The sequence below is a fragment of the Phytophthora ramorum genome (assembly GCF_020800215.1).
Source record: "Phytophthora ramorum isolate Pr-102 chromosome Unknown Phyram_PR-102_s0002, whole genome shotgun sequence".
In the NCBI taxonomy this organism is placed as follows: Eukaryota; Oomycota; class Peronosporomycetes; order Peronosporales; family Peronosporaceae; genus Phytophthora; species Phytophthora ramorum.
In genome coordinates this window covers 4719816-4733775 of record NW_027150648.1, presented here as the reverse complement: position 1 = coordinate 4733775, position 13960 = coordinate 4719816, and the positions used below count along the sequence as shown (strand labels likewise).

Here is a 13960-nt window from a genome sequence, read left to right as displayed (position 1 = left end):
CGCGGACGATAGTGTTCTTTTCGCTGGCTCTGACTTCTCAGCACAAATTGAAAAGCCCATGAATGATGATAACCAAATCAGCAGTGGAATTCAGACGAGTAGCACAGCACATCGAAGCACAAGTGAGACGGAGCGCGCTTCTGCTGGCTCGGTGACGGTGAGGTCGGCCGAGAGCGGCGGGGAGAGTTCTGCTGCGCTGGTTGCTGCCGGCACCGCGGCGATGAGCAGCCTGTACGCGCGCTACGCCCGTGAGGGCTCCAGCGTCGAGTCGATGACGTTCTCTGCCGACATCGACGCGGCTGCGCAGGAGATCCAGCGCGTGTGCACCGGTGCGGCTTCAGACGAGACCGCCCTGGCGTCTCTGCTGCTGTCAAAGACTGCCGAGCAGCGCTACCTGATCTGGTGGCGCTACCGCATCCTGTACAAACAGAGCTTGACGGTGTGGGTGAAGAGCACGAGCGACTACGGCATTCTGCTGAAGATGCTGGCGAGTCCGCTAGAGCACGTGGAAGCTGAGATTCTGCGTAAGGCGACGAAGGGCCTGGGCACGACAGAGGAGTGGATCTACCCGGTGGTGATGGCTCGCTCGAACGCTGAGATTGCGCTGCTGAAGAAGACGTTCCAGGAGAAGTACGGCGATGACCTGGTGCAGATTCTGCGAGGTGAGCTGAGCGGCGACCTGAAGAAGGTGATCCTGACCGCCATTCGCGGCGAGGTGGCCGACTTCGACGCCTCTGTGCACACGAGCGCGAAGGCTGCTGCCGACGCGGACGTCTTGTACAAGGCTGGCGAAGGTCGCGTGGGCACGGACGAGACGACGTTCATCAACATCCTGGTGCTGAGTCCTGCGGAGCACCTGCGCAGTATCAACCGTGCGTACGTGGCGAAGTACAAGACGGACCTCGTAAGCGCGGTTACGGCGGAGTTCTCTGGCGATGCCAAGCGTGCTCTGCTGTTCTTGGTGCGCTCGGTGGTGGAGCCGGTGGAGCTGCTCGCGGAGCTGTTCGAGACGACGCTGAAGGGCGCTGGCAAGAGCGCCTACGGACTGAGTGCTTGGGTGGTGCGTTACTACGGGCTGCTTGTGCGCATTCGTATCGTGTACATGCGCTTGTACCGCCAGGAGCTGCGCTCGCGTATCCAGAGCGTGGTGAGCGGCGAGTACTGCCAGCTTCTTCTGTCGGTGTTTGACGCGGCCGAGGTGGAGTTCGGCGCGTCTGCGTCTGGATCGGCGAGCATTGCTGCGGGTGACGCCACTATGAGTGGCACTGCTGTGAGTAGCACTGCTGTGAGTGGCTCGAGTGCTGTTGTGAGCCGTGCAGCCGTCGGCGTGAGCACGTCGGTGGAGGAGAAGGCGAGCATTTCATCGAGTGGTGCTGGTGTGAGCGCAAGTGAGACGGAGCGCGCTTCTGCTGGCTCGGTGACGGTGAGGTCGGCCGAGAGCGGCGGGGAGAGTTCTGCTGCGCTGGTTGCTGCCGGCACCGCGGCGATGAGCAGCCTGTACGCGCGCTACGCCCGTGAGGGCTCCAGCGTCGAGTCGATGACGTTCTCTGCCGACATCGACGCGGCTGCGCAGGAGATCCAGCGCGTGTGCACCGGTGCGGCTTCAGACGAGACCGCCCTGGCGTCTCTGCTGCTGTCAAAGACTGCCGAGCAGCGCTACCTGATCTGGTGGCGCTACCGCATCCTGTACAAACAGAGCTTGACGGTGTGGGTGAAGAGCACGAGCGACTACGGCATTCTGCTGAAGATGCTGGCGAGTCCGCTAGAGCACGTGGAAGCTGAGATTCTGCGTAAGGCGACGAAGGGCCTGGGCACGACAGAGGAGTGGATCTACCCGGTGGTGATGGCTCGCTCGAACGCTGAGATTGCGCTGCTGAAGAAGACGTTCCAGGAGAAGTACGGCGATGACCTGGTGCAGATTCTGCGAGGTGAGCTGAGCGGCGACCTGAAGAAGGTGATCCTGACCGCCATTCGCGGCGAGGTGGCCGACTTCGACGCCTCTGTGCACACGAGCGCGAAGGCTGCTGCCGACGCGGACGTCTTGTACAAGGCTGGCGAAGGTCGCGTGGGCACGGACGAGACGACGTTCATCAACATCCTGGTGCTGAGTCCTGCGGAGCACCTGCGCAGTATCAACCGTGCGTACGTGGCGAAGTACAAGACGGACCTCGTAAGCGCGGTTACGGCGGAGTTCTCTGGCGATGCCAAGCGTGCTCTGCTGTTCTTGGTGCGCTCGGTGGTGGAGCCGGTGGAGCTGCTCGCGGAGCTGTTCGAGACGACGCTGAAGGGCGCTGGCAAGAGCGCCTACGGACTGAGTGCTTGGGTGGTGCGTTACTACGGGCTGCTTGTGCGCATTCGTATCGTGTACATGCGCTTGTACCGCCAGGAGCTGCGCTCGCGTATCCAGAGCGTGGTGAGCGGCGAGTACTGCCAGCTTCTTCTGTCGGTGTTTGACGCGGCCGAGGTGGAGTTCGGCGCGTCTGCGTCTGGATCGGCGAGCATTGCTGCGGGTGACGCCACTATGAGTGGCACTGCTGTGAGTAGCACTGCTGTGAGTGGCTCGAGTGCTGTTGTGAGCCGTGCAGCCGTCGGCGTGAGCACGTCGGTGGAGGAGAAGGCGAGCATTTCATCGAGTGGTGCTGGTGTGAGCGCAAGTGAGACGGAGCGCGCTTCTGCTGGCTCGGTGACGGTGAGGTCGGCCGAGAGCGGCGGGGAGAGTTCTGCTGCGCTGGTTGCTGCCGGCACCGCGGCGATGAGCAGCCTGTACGCGCGCTACGCCCGTGAGGGCTCCAGCGTCGAGTCGATGACGTTCTCTGCCGACATCGACGCGGCTGCGCAGGAGATCCAGCGCGTGTGCACCGGTGCGGCTTCAGACGAGACCGCCCTGGCGTCTCTGCTGCTGTCAAAGACTGCCGAGCAGCGCTACCTGATCTGGTGGCGCTACCGCATCCTGTACAAACAGAGCTTGACGGTGTGGGTGAAGAGCACGAGCGACTACGGCATTCTGCTGAAGATGCTGGCGAGTCCGCTAGAGCACGTGGAAGCTGAGATTCTGCGTAAGGCGACGAAGGGCCTGGGCACGACAGAGGAGTGGATCTACCCGGTGGTGATGGCTCGCTCGAACGCTGAGATTGCGCTGCTGAAGAAGACGTTCCAGGAGAAGTACGGCGATGACCTGGTGCAGATTCTGCGAGGTGAGCTGAGCGGCGACCTGAAGAAGGTGATCCTGACCGCCATTCGCGGCGAGGTGGCCGACTTCGACGCCTCTGTGCACACGAGCGCGAAGGCTGCTGCCGACGCGGACGTCTTGTACAAGGCTGGCGAAGGTCGCGTGGGCACGGACGAGACGACGTTCATCAACATCCTGGTGCTGAGTCCTGCGGAGCACCTGCGCAGTATCAACCGTGCGTACGTGGCGAAGTACAAGACGGACCTCGTAAGCGCGGTTACGGCGGAGTTCTCTGGCGATGCCAAGCGTGCTCTGCTGTTCTTGGTGCGCTCGGTGGTGGAGCCGGTGGAGCTGCTCGCGGAGCTGTTCGAGACGACGCTGAAGGGCGCTGGCAAGAGCGCCTACGGACTGAGTGCTTGGGTGGTGCGTTACTACGGGCTGCTTGTGCGCATTCGTATCGTGTACATGCGCTTGTACCGCCAGGAGCTGCGCTCGCGTATCCAGAGCGTGGTGAGCGGCGAGTACTGCCAGCTTCTTCTGTCGGTGTTTGACGCGGCCGAGGTGGAGTTCGGCGCGTCTGCGTCTGGATCGGCGAGCATTGCTGCGGGTGACGCCACTATGAGTGGCACTGCTGTGAGTAGCACTGCTGTGAGTGGCTCGAGTGCTGTTGTGAGCCGTGCAGCCGTCGGCGTGAGCACGTCGGTGGAGGAGAAGGCGAGCATTTCATCGAGTGGTGCTGGTGTGAGCGCAAGTGAGACGGAGCGCGCTTCTGCTGGCTCGGTGACGGTGAGGTCGGCCGAGAGCGGCGGGGAGAGTTCTGCTGCGCTGGTTGCTGCCGGCACCGCGGCGATGAGCAGCCTGTACGCGCGCTACGCCCGTGAGGGCTCCAGCGTCGAGTCGATGACGTTCTCTGCCGACATCGACGCGGCTGCGCAGGAGATCCAGCGCGTGTGCACCGGTGCGGCTTCAGACGAGACCGCCCTGGCGTCTCTGCTGCTGTCAAAGACTGCCGAGCAGCGCTACCTGATCTGGTGGCGCTACCGCATCCTGTACAAACAGAGCTTGACGGTGTGGGTGAAGAGCACGAGCGACTACGGCATTCTGCTGAAGATGCTGGCGAGTCCGCTAGAGCACGTGGAAGCTGAGATTCTGCGTAAGGCGACGAAGGGCCTGGGCACGACAGAGGAGTGGATCTACCCGGTGGTGATGGCTCGCTCGAACGCTGAGATTGCGCTGCTGAAGAAGACGTTCCAGGAGAAGTACGGCGATGACCTGGTGCAGATTCTGCGAGGTGAGCTGAGCGGCGACCTGAAGAAGGTGATCCTGACCGCCATTCGCGGCGAGGTGGCCGACTTCGACGCCTCTGTGCACACGAGCGCGAAGGCTGCTGCCGACGCGGACGTCTTGTACAAGGCTGGCGAAGGTCGCGTGGGCACGGACGAGACGACGTTCATCAACATCCTGGTGCTGAGTCCTGCGGAGCACCTGCGCAGTATCAACCGTGCGTACGTGGCGAAGTACAAGACGGACCTCGTAAGCGCGGTTACGGCGGAGTTCTCTGGCGATGCCAAGCGTGCTCTGCTGTTCTTGGTGCGCTCGGTGGTGGAGCCGGTGGAGCTGCTCGCGGAGCTGTTCGAGACGACGCTGAAGGGCGCTGGCAAGAGCGCCTACGGACTGAGTGCTTGGGTGGTGCGTTACTACGGGCTGCTTGTGCGCATTCGTATCGTGTACATGCGCTTGTACCGCCAGGAGCTGCGCTCGCGTATCCAGAGCGTGGTGAGCGGCGAGTACTGCCAGCTTCTTCTGTCGGTGTTTGACGCGGCCGAGGTGGAGTTCGGCGCGTCTGCGTCTGGATCGGCGAGCATTGCTGCGGGTGACGCCACTATGAGTGGCACTGCTGTGAGTAGCACTGCTGTGAGTGGCTCGAGTGCTGTTGTGAGCCGTGCAGCCGTCGGCGTGAGCACGTCGGTGGAGGAGAAGGCGAGCATTTCATCGAGTGGTGCTGGTGTGAGCGCAAGTGAGACGGAGCGCGCTTCTGCTGGCTCGGTGACGGTGAGGTCGGCCGAGAGCGGCGGGGAGAGTTCTGCTGCGCTGGTTGCTGCCGGCACCGCGGCGATGAGCAGCCTGTACGCGCGCTACGCCCGTGAGGGCTCCAGCGTCGAGTCGATGACGTTCTCTGCCGACATCGACGCGGCTGCGCAGGAGATCCAGCGCGTGTGCACCGGTGCGGCTTCAGACGAGACCGCCCTGGCGTCTCTGCTGCTGTCAAAGACTGCCGAGCAGCGCTACCTGATCTGGTGGCGCTACCGCATCCTGTACAAACAGAGCTTGACGGTGTGGGTGAAGAGCACGAGCGACTACGGCATTCTGCTGAAGATGCTGGCGAGTCCGCTAGAGCACGTGGAAGCTGAGATTCTGCGTAAGGCGACGAAGGGCCTGGGCACGACAGAGGAGTGGATCTACCCGGTGGTGATGGCTCGCTCGAACGCTGAGATTGCGCTGCTGAAGAAGACGTTCCAGGAGAAGTACGGCGATGACCTGGTGCAGATTCTGCGAGGTGAGCTGAGCGGCGACCTGAAGAAGGTGATCCTGACCGCCATTCGCGGCGAGGTGGCCGACTTCGACGCCTCTGTGCACACGAGCGCGAAGGCTGCTGCCGACGCGGACGTCTTGTACAAGGCTGGCGAAGGTCGCGTGGGCACGGACGAGACGACGTTCATCAACATCCTGGTGCTGAGTCCTGCGGAGCACCTGCGCAGTATCAACCGTGCGTACGTGGCGAAGTACAAGACGGACCTCGTAAGCGCGGTTACGGCGGAGTTCTCTGGCGATGCCAAGCGTGCTCTGCTGTTCTTGGTGCGCTCGGTGGTGGAGCCGGTGGAGCTGCTCGCGGAGCTGTTCGAGACGACGCTGAAGGGCGCTGGCAAGAGCGCCTACGGACTGAGTGCTTGGGTGGTGCGTTACTACGGGCTGCTTGTGCGCATTCGTATCGTGTACATGCGCTTGTACCGCCAGGAGCTGCGCTCGCGTATCCAGAGCGTGGTGAGCGGCGAGTACTGCCAGCTTCTTCTGTCGGTGTTTGACGCGGCCGAGGTGGAGTTCGGCGCGTCTGCGTCTGGATCGGCGAGCATTGCTGCGGGTGACGCCACTATGAGTGGCACTGCTGTGAGTAGCACTGCTGTGAGTGGCTCGAGTGCTGTTGTGAGCCGTGCAGCCGTCGGCGTGAGCACGTCGGTGGAGGAGAAGGCGAGCATTTCATCGAGTGGTGCTGGTGTGAGCGCAAGTGAGACGGAGCGCGCTTCTGCTGGCTCGGTGACGGTGAGGTCGGCCGAGAGCGGCGGGGAGAGTTCTGCTGCGCTGGTTGCTGCCGGCACCGCGGCGATGAGCAGCCTGTACGCGCGCTACGCCCGTGAGGGCTCCAGCGTCGAGTCGATGACGTTCTCTGCCGACATCGACGCGGCTGCGCAGGAGATCCAGCGCGTGTGCACCGGTGCGGCTTCAGACGAGACCGCCCTGGCGTCTCTGCTGCTGTCAAAGACTGCCGAGCAGCGCTACCTGATCTGGTGGCGCTACCGCATCCTGTACAAACAGAGCTTGACGGTGTGGGTGAAGAGCACGAGCGACTACGGCATTCTGCTGAAGATGCTGGCGAGTCCGCTAGAGCACGTGGAAGCTGAGATTCTGCGTAAGGCGACGAAGGGCCTGGGCACGACAGAGGAGTGGATCTACCCGGTGGTGATGGCTCGCTCGAACGCTGAGATTGCGCTGCTGAAGAAGACGTTCCAGGAGAAGTACGGCGATGACCTGGTGCAGATTCTGCGAGGTGAGCTGAGCGGCGACCTGAAGAAGGTGATCCTGACCGCCATTCGCGGCGAGGTGGCCGACTTCGACGCCTCTGTGCACACGAGCGCGAAGGCTGCTGCCGACGCGGACGTCTTGTACAAGGCTGGCGAAGGTCGCGTGGGCACGGACGAGACGACGTTCATCAACATCCTGGTGCTGAGTCCTGCGGAGCACCTGCGCAGTATCAACCGTGCGTACGTGGCGAAGTACAAGACGGACCTCGTAAGCGCGGTTACGGCGGAGTTCTCTGGCGATGCCAAGCGTGCTCTGCTGTTCTTGGTGCGCTCGGTGGTGGAGCCGGTGGAGCTGCTCGCGGAGCTGTTCGAGACGACGCTGAAGGGCGCTGGCAAGAGCGCCTACGGACTGAGTGCTTGGGTGGTGCGTTACTACGGGCTGCTTGTGCGCATTCGTATCGTGTACATGCGCTTGTACCGCCAGGAGCTGCGCTCGCGTATCCAGAGCGTGGTGAGCGGCGAGTACTGCCAGCTTCTTCTGTCGGTGTTTGACGCGGCCGAGGTGGAGTTCGGCGCGTCTGCGTCTGGATCGGCGAGCATTGCTGCGGGTGACGCCACTATGAGTGGCACTGCTGTGAGTAGCACTGCTGTGAGTGGCTCGAGTGCTGTTGTGAGCCGTGCAGCCGTCGGCGTGAGCACGTCGGTGGAGGAGAAGGCGAGCATTTCATCGAGTGGTGCTGGTGTGAGCGCAAGTGAGACGGAGCGCGCTTCTGCTGGCTCGGTGACGGTGAGGTCGGCCGAGAGCGGCGGGGAGAGTTCTGCTGCGCTGGTTGCTGCCGGCACCGCGGCGATGAGCAGCCTGTACGCGCGCTACGCCCGTGAGGGCTCCAGCGTCGAGTCGATGACGTTCTCTGCCGACATCGACGCGGCTGCGCAGGAGATCCAGCGCGTGTGCACCGGTGCGGCTTCAGACGAGACCGCCCTGGCGTCTCTGCTGCTGTCAAAGACTGCCGAGCAGCGCTACCTGATCTGGTGGCGCTACCGCATCCTGTACAAACAGAGCTTGACGGTGTGGGTGAAGAGCACGAGCGACTACGGCATTCTGCTGAAGATGCTGGCGAGTCCGCTAGAGCACGTGGAAGCTGAGATTCTGCGTAAGGCGACGAAGGGCCTGGGCACGACAGAGGAGTGGATCTACCCGGTGGTGATGGCTCGCTCGAACGCTGAGATTGCGCTGCTGAAGAAGACGTTCCAGGAGAAGTACGGCGATGACCTGGTGCAGATTCTGCGAGGTGAGCTGAGCGGCGACCTGAAGAAGGTGATCCTGACCGCCATTCGCGGCGAGGTGGCCGACTTCGACGCCTCTGTGCACACGAGCGCGAAGGCTGCTGCCGACGCGGACGTCTTGTACAAGGCTGGCGAAGGTCGCGTGGGCACGGACGAGACGACGTTCATCAACATCCTGGTGCTGAGTCCTGCGGAGCACCTGCGCAGTATCAACCGTGCGTACGTGGCGAAGTACAAGACGGACCTCGTAAGCGCGGTTACGGCGGAGTTCTCTGGCGATGCCAAGCGTGCTCTGCTGTTCTTGGTGCGCTCGGTGGTGGAGCCGGTGGAGCTGCTCGCGGAGCTGTTCGAGACGACGCTGAAGGGCGCTGGCAAGAGCGCCTACGGACTGAGTGCTTGGGTGGTGCGTTACTACGGGCTGCTTGTGCGCATTCGTATCGTGTACATGCGCTTGTACCGCCAGGAGCTGCGCTCGCGTATCCAGAGCGTGGTGAGCGGCGAGTACTGCCAGCTTCTTCTGTCGGTGTTTGACGCGGCCGAGGTGGAGTTCGGCGCGTCTGCGTCTGGATCGGCGAGCATTGCTGCGGGTGACGCCACTATGAGTGGCACTGCTGTGAGTAGCACTGCTGTGAGTGGCTCGAGTGCTGTTGTGAGCCGTGCAGCCGTCGGCGTGAGCACGTCGGTGGAGGAGAAGGCGAGCATTTCATCGAGTGGTGCTGGTGTGAGCGCAAGTGAGACGGAGCGCGCTTCTGCTGGCTCGGTGACGGTGAGGTCGGCCGAGAGCGGCGGGGAGAGTTCTGCTGCGCTGGTTGCTGCCGGCACCGCGGCGATGAGCAGCCTGTACGCGCGCTACGCCCGTGAGGGCTCCAGCGTCGAGTCGATGACGTTCTCTGCCGACATCGACGCGGCTGCGCAGGAGATCCAGCGCGTGTGCACCGGTGCGGCTTCAGACGAGACCGCCCTGGCGTCTCTGCTGCTGTCAAAGACTGCCGAGCAGCGCTACCTGATCTGGTGGCGCTACCGCATCCTGTACAAACAGAGCTTGACGGTGTGGGTGAAGAGCACGAGCGACTACGGCATTCTGCTGAAGATGCTGGCGAGTCCGCTAGAGCACGTGGAAGCTGAGATTCTGCGTAAGGCGACGAAGGGCCTGGGCACGACAGAGGAGTGGATCTACCCGGTGGTGATGGCTCGCTCGAACGCTGAGATTGCGCTGCTGAAGAAGACGTTCCAGGAGAAGTACGGCGATGACCTGGTGCAGATTCTGCGAGGTGAGCTGAGCGGCGACCTGAAGAAGGTGATCCTGACCGCCATTCGCGGCGAGGTGGCCGACTTCGACGCCTCTGTGCACACGAGCGCGAAGGCTGCTGCCGACGCGGACGTCTTGTACAAGGCTGGCGAAGGTCGCGTGGGCACGGACGAGACGACGTTCATCAACATCCTGGTGCTGAGTCCTGCGGAGCACCTGCGCAGTATCAACCGTGCGTACGTGGCGAAGTACAAGACGGACCTCGTAAGCGCGGTTACGGCGGAGTTCTCTGGCGATGCCAAGCGTGCTCTGCTGTTCTTGGTGCGCTCGGTGGTGGAGCCGGTGGAGCTGCTCGCGGAGCTGTTCGAGACGACGCTGAAGGGCGCTGGCAAGAGCGCCTACGGACTGAGTGCTTGGGTGGTGCGTTACTACGGGCTGCTTGTGCGCATTCGTATCGTGTACATGCGCTTGTACCGCCAGGAGCTGCGCTCGCGTATCCAGAGCGTGGTGAGCGGCGAGTACTGCCAGCTTCTTCTGTCGGTGTTTGACGCGGCCGAGGTGGAGTTCGGCGCGTCTGCGTCTGGATCGGCGAGCATTGCTGCGGGTGACGCCACTATGAGTGGCACTGCTGTGAGTAGCACTGCTGTGAGTGGCTCGAGTGCTGTTGTGAGCCGTGCAGCCGTCGGCGTGAGCACGTCGGTGGAGGAGAAGGCGAGCATTTCATCGAGTGGTGCTGGTGTGAGCGCAAGTGAGACGGAGCGCGCTTCTGCTGGCTCGGTGACGGTGAGGTCGGCCGAGAGCGGCGGGGAGAGTTCTGCTGCGCTGGTTGCTGCCGGCACCGCGGCGATGAGCAGCCTGTACGCGCGCTACGCCCGTGAGGGCTCCAGCGTCGAGTCGATGACGTTCTCTGCCGACATCGACGCGGCTGCGCAGGAGATCCAGCGCGTGTGCACCGGTGCGGCTTCAGACGAGACCGCCCTGGCGTCTCTGCTGCTGTCAAAGACTGCCGAGCAGCGCTACCTGATCTGGTGGCGCTACCGCATCCTGTACAAACAGAGCTTGACGGTGTGGGTGAAGAACACGAGCGACTACGGCATTCTGCTGAAGATGCTGGCGAGTCCGCTAGAGCACGTGGAAGCTGAGATTCTGCGTAAGGCGACGAAGGGCCTGGGCACGACAGAGGAGTGGATCTACCCGGTGGTGATGGCTCGCTCGAACGCTGAGATTGCGCTGCTGAAGAAGACGTTCCAGGAGAAGTACGGCGATGACCTGGTGCAGATTCTGCGAGGTGAGCTGAGCGGCGACCTGAAGAAGGTGATCCTGACCGCCATTCGCGGCGAGGTGGCCGACTTCGACGCCTCTGTGCACACGAGCGCGAAGGCTGCTGCCGACGCGGACGTCTTGTACAAGGCTGGCGAAGGTCGCGTGGGCACGGACGAGACGACGTTCATCAACATCCTGGTGCTGAGTCCTGCGGAGCACCTGCGCAGTATCAACCGTGCGTACGTGGCGAAGTACAAGACGGACCTCGTAAGCGCGGTTACGGCGGAGTTCTCTGGCGATGCCAAGCGTGCTCTGCTGTTCTTGGTGCGCTCGGTGGTGGAGCCGGTGGAGCTGCTCGCGGAGCTGTTCGAGACGACGCTGAAGGGCGCTGGCAAGAGCGCCTACGGACTGAGTGCTTGGGTGGTGCGTTACTACGGGCTGCTTGTGCGCATTCGTATCGTGTACATGCGCTTGTACCGCCAGGAGCTGCGCTCGCGTATCCAGAGCGTGGTGAGCGGCGAGTACTGCCAGCTTCTTCTGTCGGTGTTTGACGCGGCCGAGGTGGAGTTCGGCGCGTCTGCGTCTGGATCGGCGAGCATTGCTGCGGGTGACGCCACTATGAGTGGCACTGCTGTGAGTAGCACTGCTGTGAGTGGCTCGAGTGCTGTTGTGAGCCGTGCAGCCGTCGGCGTGAGCACGTCGGTGGAGGAGAAGGCGAGCATTTCATCGAGTGGTGCTGGTGTGAGCGCAAGTGAGACGGAGCGCGCTTCTGCTGGCTCGGTGACGGTGAGGTCGGCCGAGAGCGGCGGGGAGAGTTCTGCTGCGCTGGTTGCTGCCGGCACCGCGGCGATGAGCAGCCTGTACGCGCGCTACGCCCGTGAGGGCTCCAGCGTCGAGTCGATGACGTTCTCTGCCGACATCGACGCGGCTGCGCAGGAGATCCAGCGCGTGTGCACCGGTGCGGCTTCAGACGAGACCGCCCTGGCGTCTCTGCTGCTGTCAAAGACTGCCGAGCAGCGCTACCTGATCTGGTGGCGCTACCGCATCCTGTACAAACAGAGCTTGACGGTGTGGGTGAAGAACACGAGCGACTACGGCATTCTGCTGAAGATGCTGGCGAGTCCGCTAGAGCACGTGGAAGCTGAGATTCTGCGTAAGGCGACGAAGGGCCTGGGCACGACAGAGGAGTGGATCTACCCGGTGGTGATGGCTCGCTCGAACGCTGAGATTGCGCTGCTGAAGAAGACGTTCCAGGAGAAGTACGGCGATGACCTGGTGCAGATTCTGCGAGGTGAGCTGAGCGGCGACCTGAAGAAGGTGATCCTGACCGCCATTCGCGGCGAGGTGGCCGACTTCGACGCCTCTGTGCACACGAGCGCGAAGGCTGCTGCCGACGCGGACGTCTTGTACAAGGCTGGCGAAGGTCGCGTGGGCACGGACGAGACGACGTTCATCAACATCCTGGTGCTGAGTCCTGCGGAGCACCTGCGCAGTATCAACCGTGCGTACGTGGCGAAGTACAAGACGGACCTCGTAAGCGCGGTTACGGCGGAGTTCTCTGGCGATGCCAAGCGTGCTCTGCTGTTCTTGGTGCGCTCGGTGGTGGAGCCGGTGGAGCTGCTCGCGGAGCTGTTCGAGACGACGCTGAAGGGCGCTGGCAAGAGCGCCTACGGACTGAGTGCTTGGGTGGTGCGTTACTACGGGCTGCTTGTGCGCATTCGTATCGTGTACATGCGCTTGTACCGCCAGGAGCTGCGCTCGCGTATCCAGAGCGTGGTGAGCGGCGAGTACTGCCAGCTTCTTCTGTCGGTGTTTGACGCGGCCGAGGTGGAGTTCGGCGCGTCTGCGTCTGGATCGGCGAGCATTGCTGCGGGTGACGCCACTATGAGTGGCACTGCTGTGAGTAGCACTGCTGTGAGTGGCTCGAGTGCTGTTGTGAGCCGTGCAGCCGTCGGCGTGAGCACGTCGGTGGAGGAGAAGGCGAGCATTTCATCGAGTGGTGCTGGTGTGAGCGCAAGTGAGACGGAGCGCGCTTCTGCTGGCTCGGTGACGGTGAGGTCGGCCGAGAGCGGCGGGGAGAGTTCTGCTGCGCTGGTTGCTGCCGGCACCGCGGCGATGAGCAGCCTGTACGCGCGCTACGCCCGTGAGGGCTCCAGCGTCGAGTCGATGACGTTCTCTGCCGACATCGACGCGGCTGCGCAGGAGATCCAGCGCGTGTGCACCGGTGCGGCTTCAGACGAGACCGCCCTGGCGTCTCTGCTGCTGTCAAAGACTGCCGAGCAGCGCTACCTGATCTGGTGGCGCTACCGCATCCTGTACAAACAGAGCTTGACGGTGTGGGTGAAGAGCACGAGCGACTACGGCATTCTGCTGAAGATGCTGGCGAGTCCGCTAGAGCACGTGGAAGCTGAGATTCTGCGTAAGGCGACGAAGGGCCTGGGCACGACAGAGGAGTGGATCTACCCGGTGGTGATGGCTCGCTCGAACGCTGAGATTGCGCTGCTGAAGAAGACGTTCCAGGAGAAGTACGGCGATGACCTGGTGCAGATTCTGCGAGGTGAGCTGAGCGGCGACCTGAAGAAGGTGATCCTGACCGCCATTCGCGGCGAGGTGGCCGACTTCGACGCCTCTGTGCACACGAGCGCGAAGGCTGCTGCCGACGCGGACGTCTTGTACAAGGCTGGCGAAGGTCGCGTGGGCACGGACGAGACGACGTTCATCAACATCCTGGTGCTGAGTCCTGCGGAGCACCTGCGCAGTATCAACCGTGCGTACGTGGCGAAGTACAAGACGGACCTCGTAAGCGCGGTTACGGCGGAGTTCTCTGGCGATGCCAAGCGTGCTCTGCTGTTCTTGGTGCGCTCGGTGGTGGAGCCGGTGGAGCTGCTCGCGGAGCTGTTCGAGACGACGCTGAAGGGCGCTGGCAAGAGCGCCTACGGACTGAGTGCTTGGGTGGTGCGTTACTACGGGCTGCTTGTGCGCATTCGTATCGTGTACATGCGCTTGTACCGCCAGGAGCTGCGCTCGCGTATCCAGAGCGTGGTGAGCGGCGAGTACTGCCAGCTTCTTCTGTCGGTGTTTGACGCGGCCGAGGTGGAGTTCGGCGCGTCTGCGTCTGGATCGGCGAGCATTGCTGCGGGTGACGCCACTATGAGTGGCACTGCTGTGAGTAGCACTGCTGTGAGTGGCTCGAGT

At 62.9% G+C, this 13960-nt stretch overlaps 1 protein-coding gene across 1 annotated transcript in view; it reads left to right on the top strand.

Moving 5' to 3' along the window:
• Nucleotides 1–102, top strand: part of KRP23_2882 (uncharacterized protein) — a gene marked incomplete at both ends in the record, with an annotated part of 28308 nt that extends 28206 nt beyond the window's left edge. Inside the window, one exon of the mRNA XM_067887666.1 lies at nt 85–102. Within this exon, the coding sequence (XP_067750237.1) occupies nt 85–102 (18 nt within the window). The remainder of the gene's footprint in view (nt 1–84) is intronic.
• Nucleotides 103–13960: the final 13858 nt, after the last annotated feature.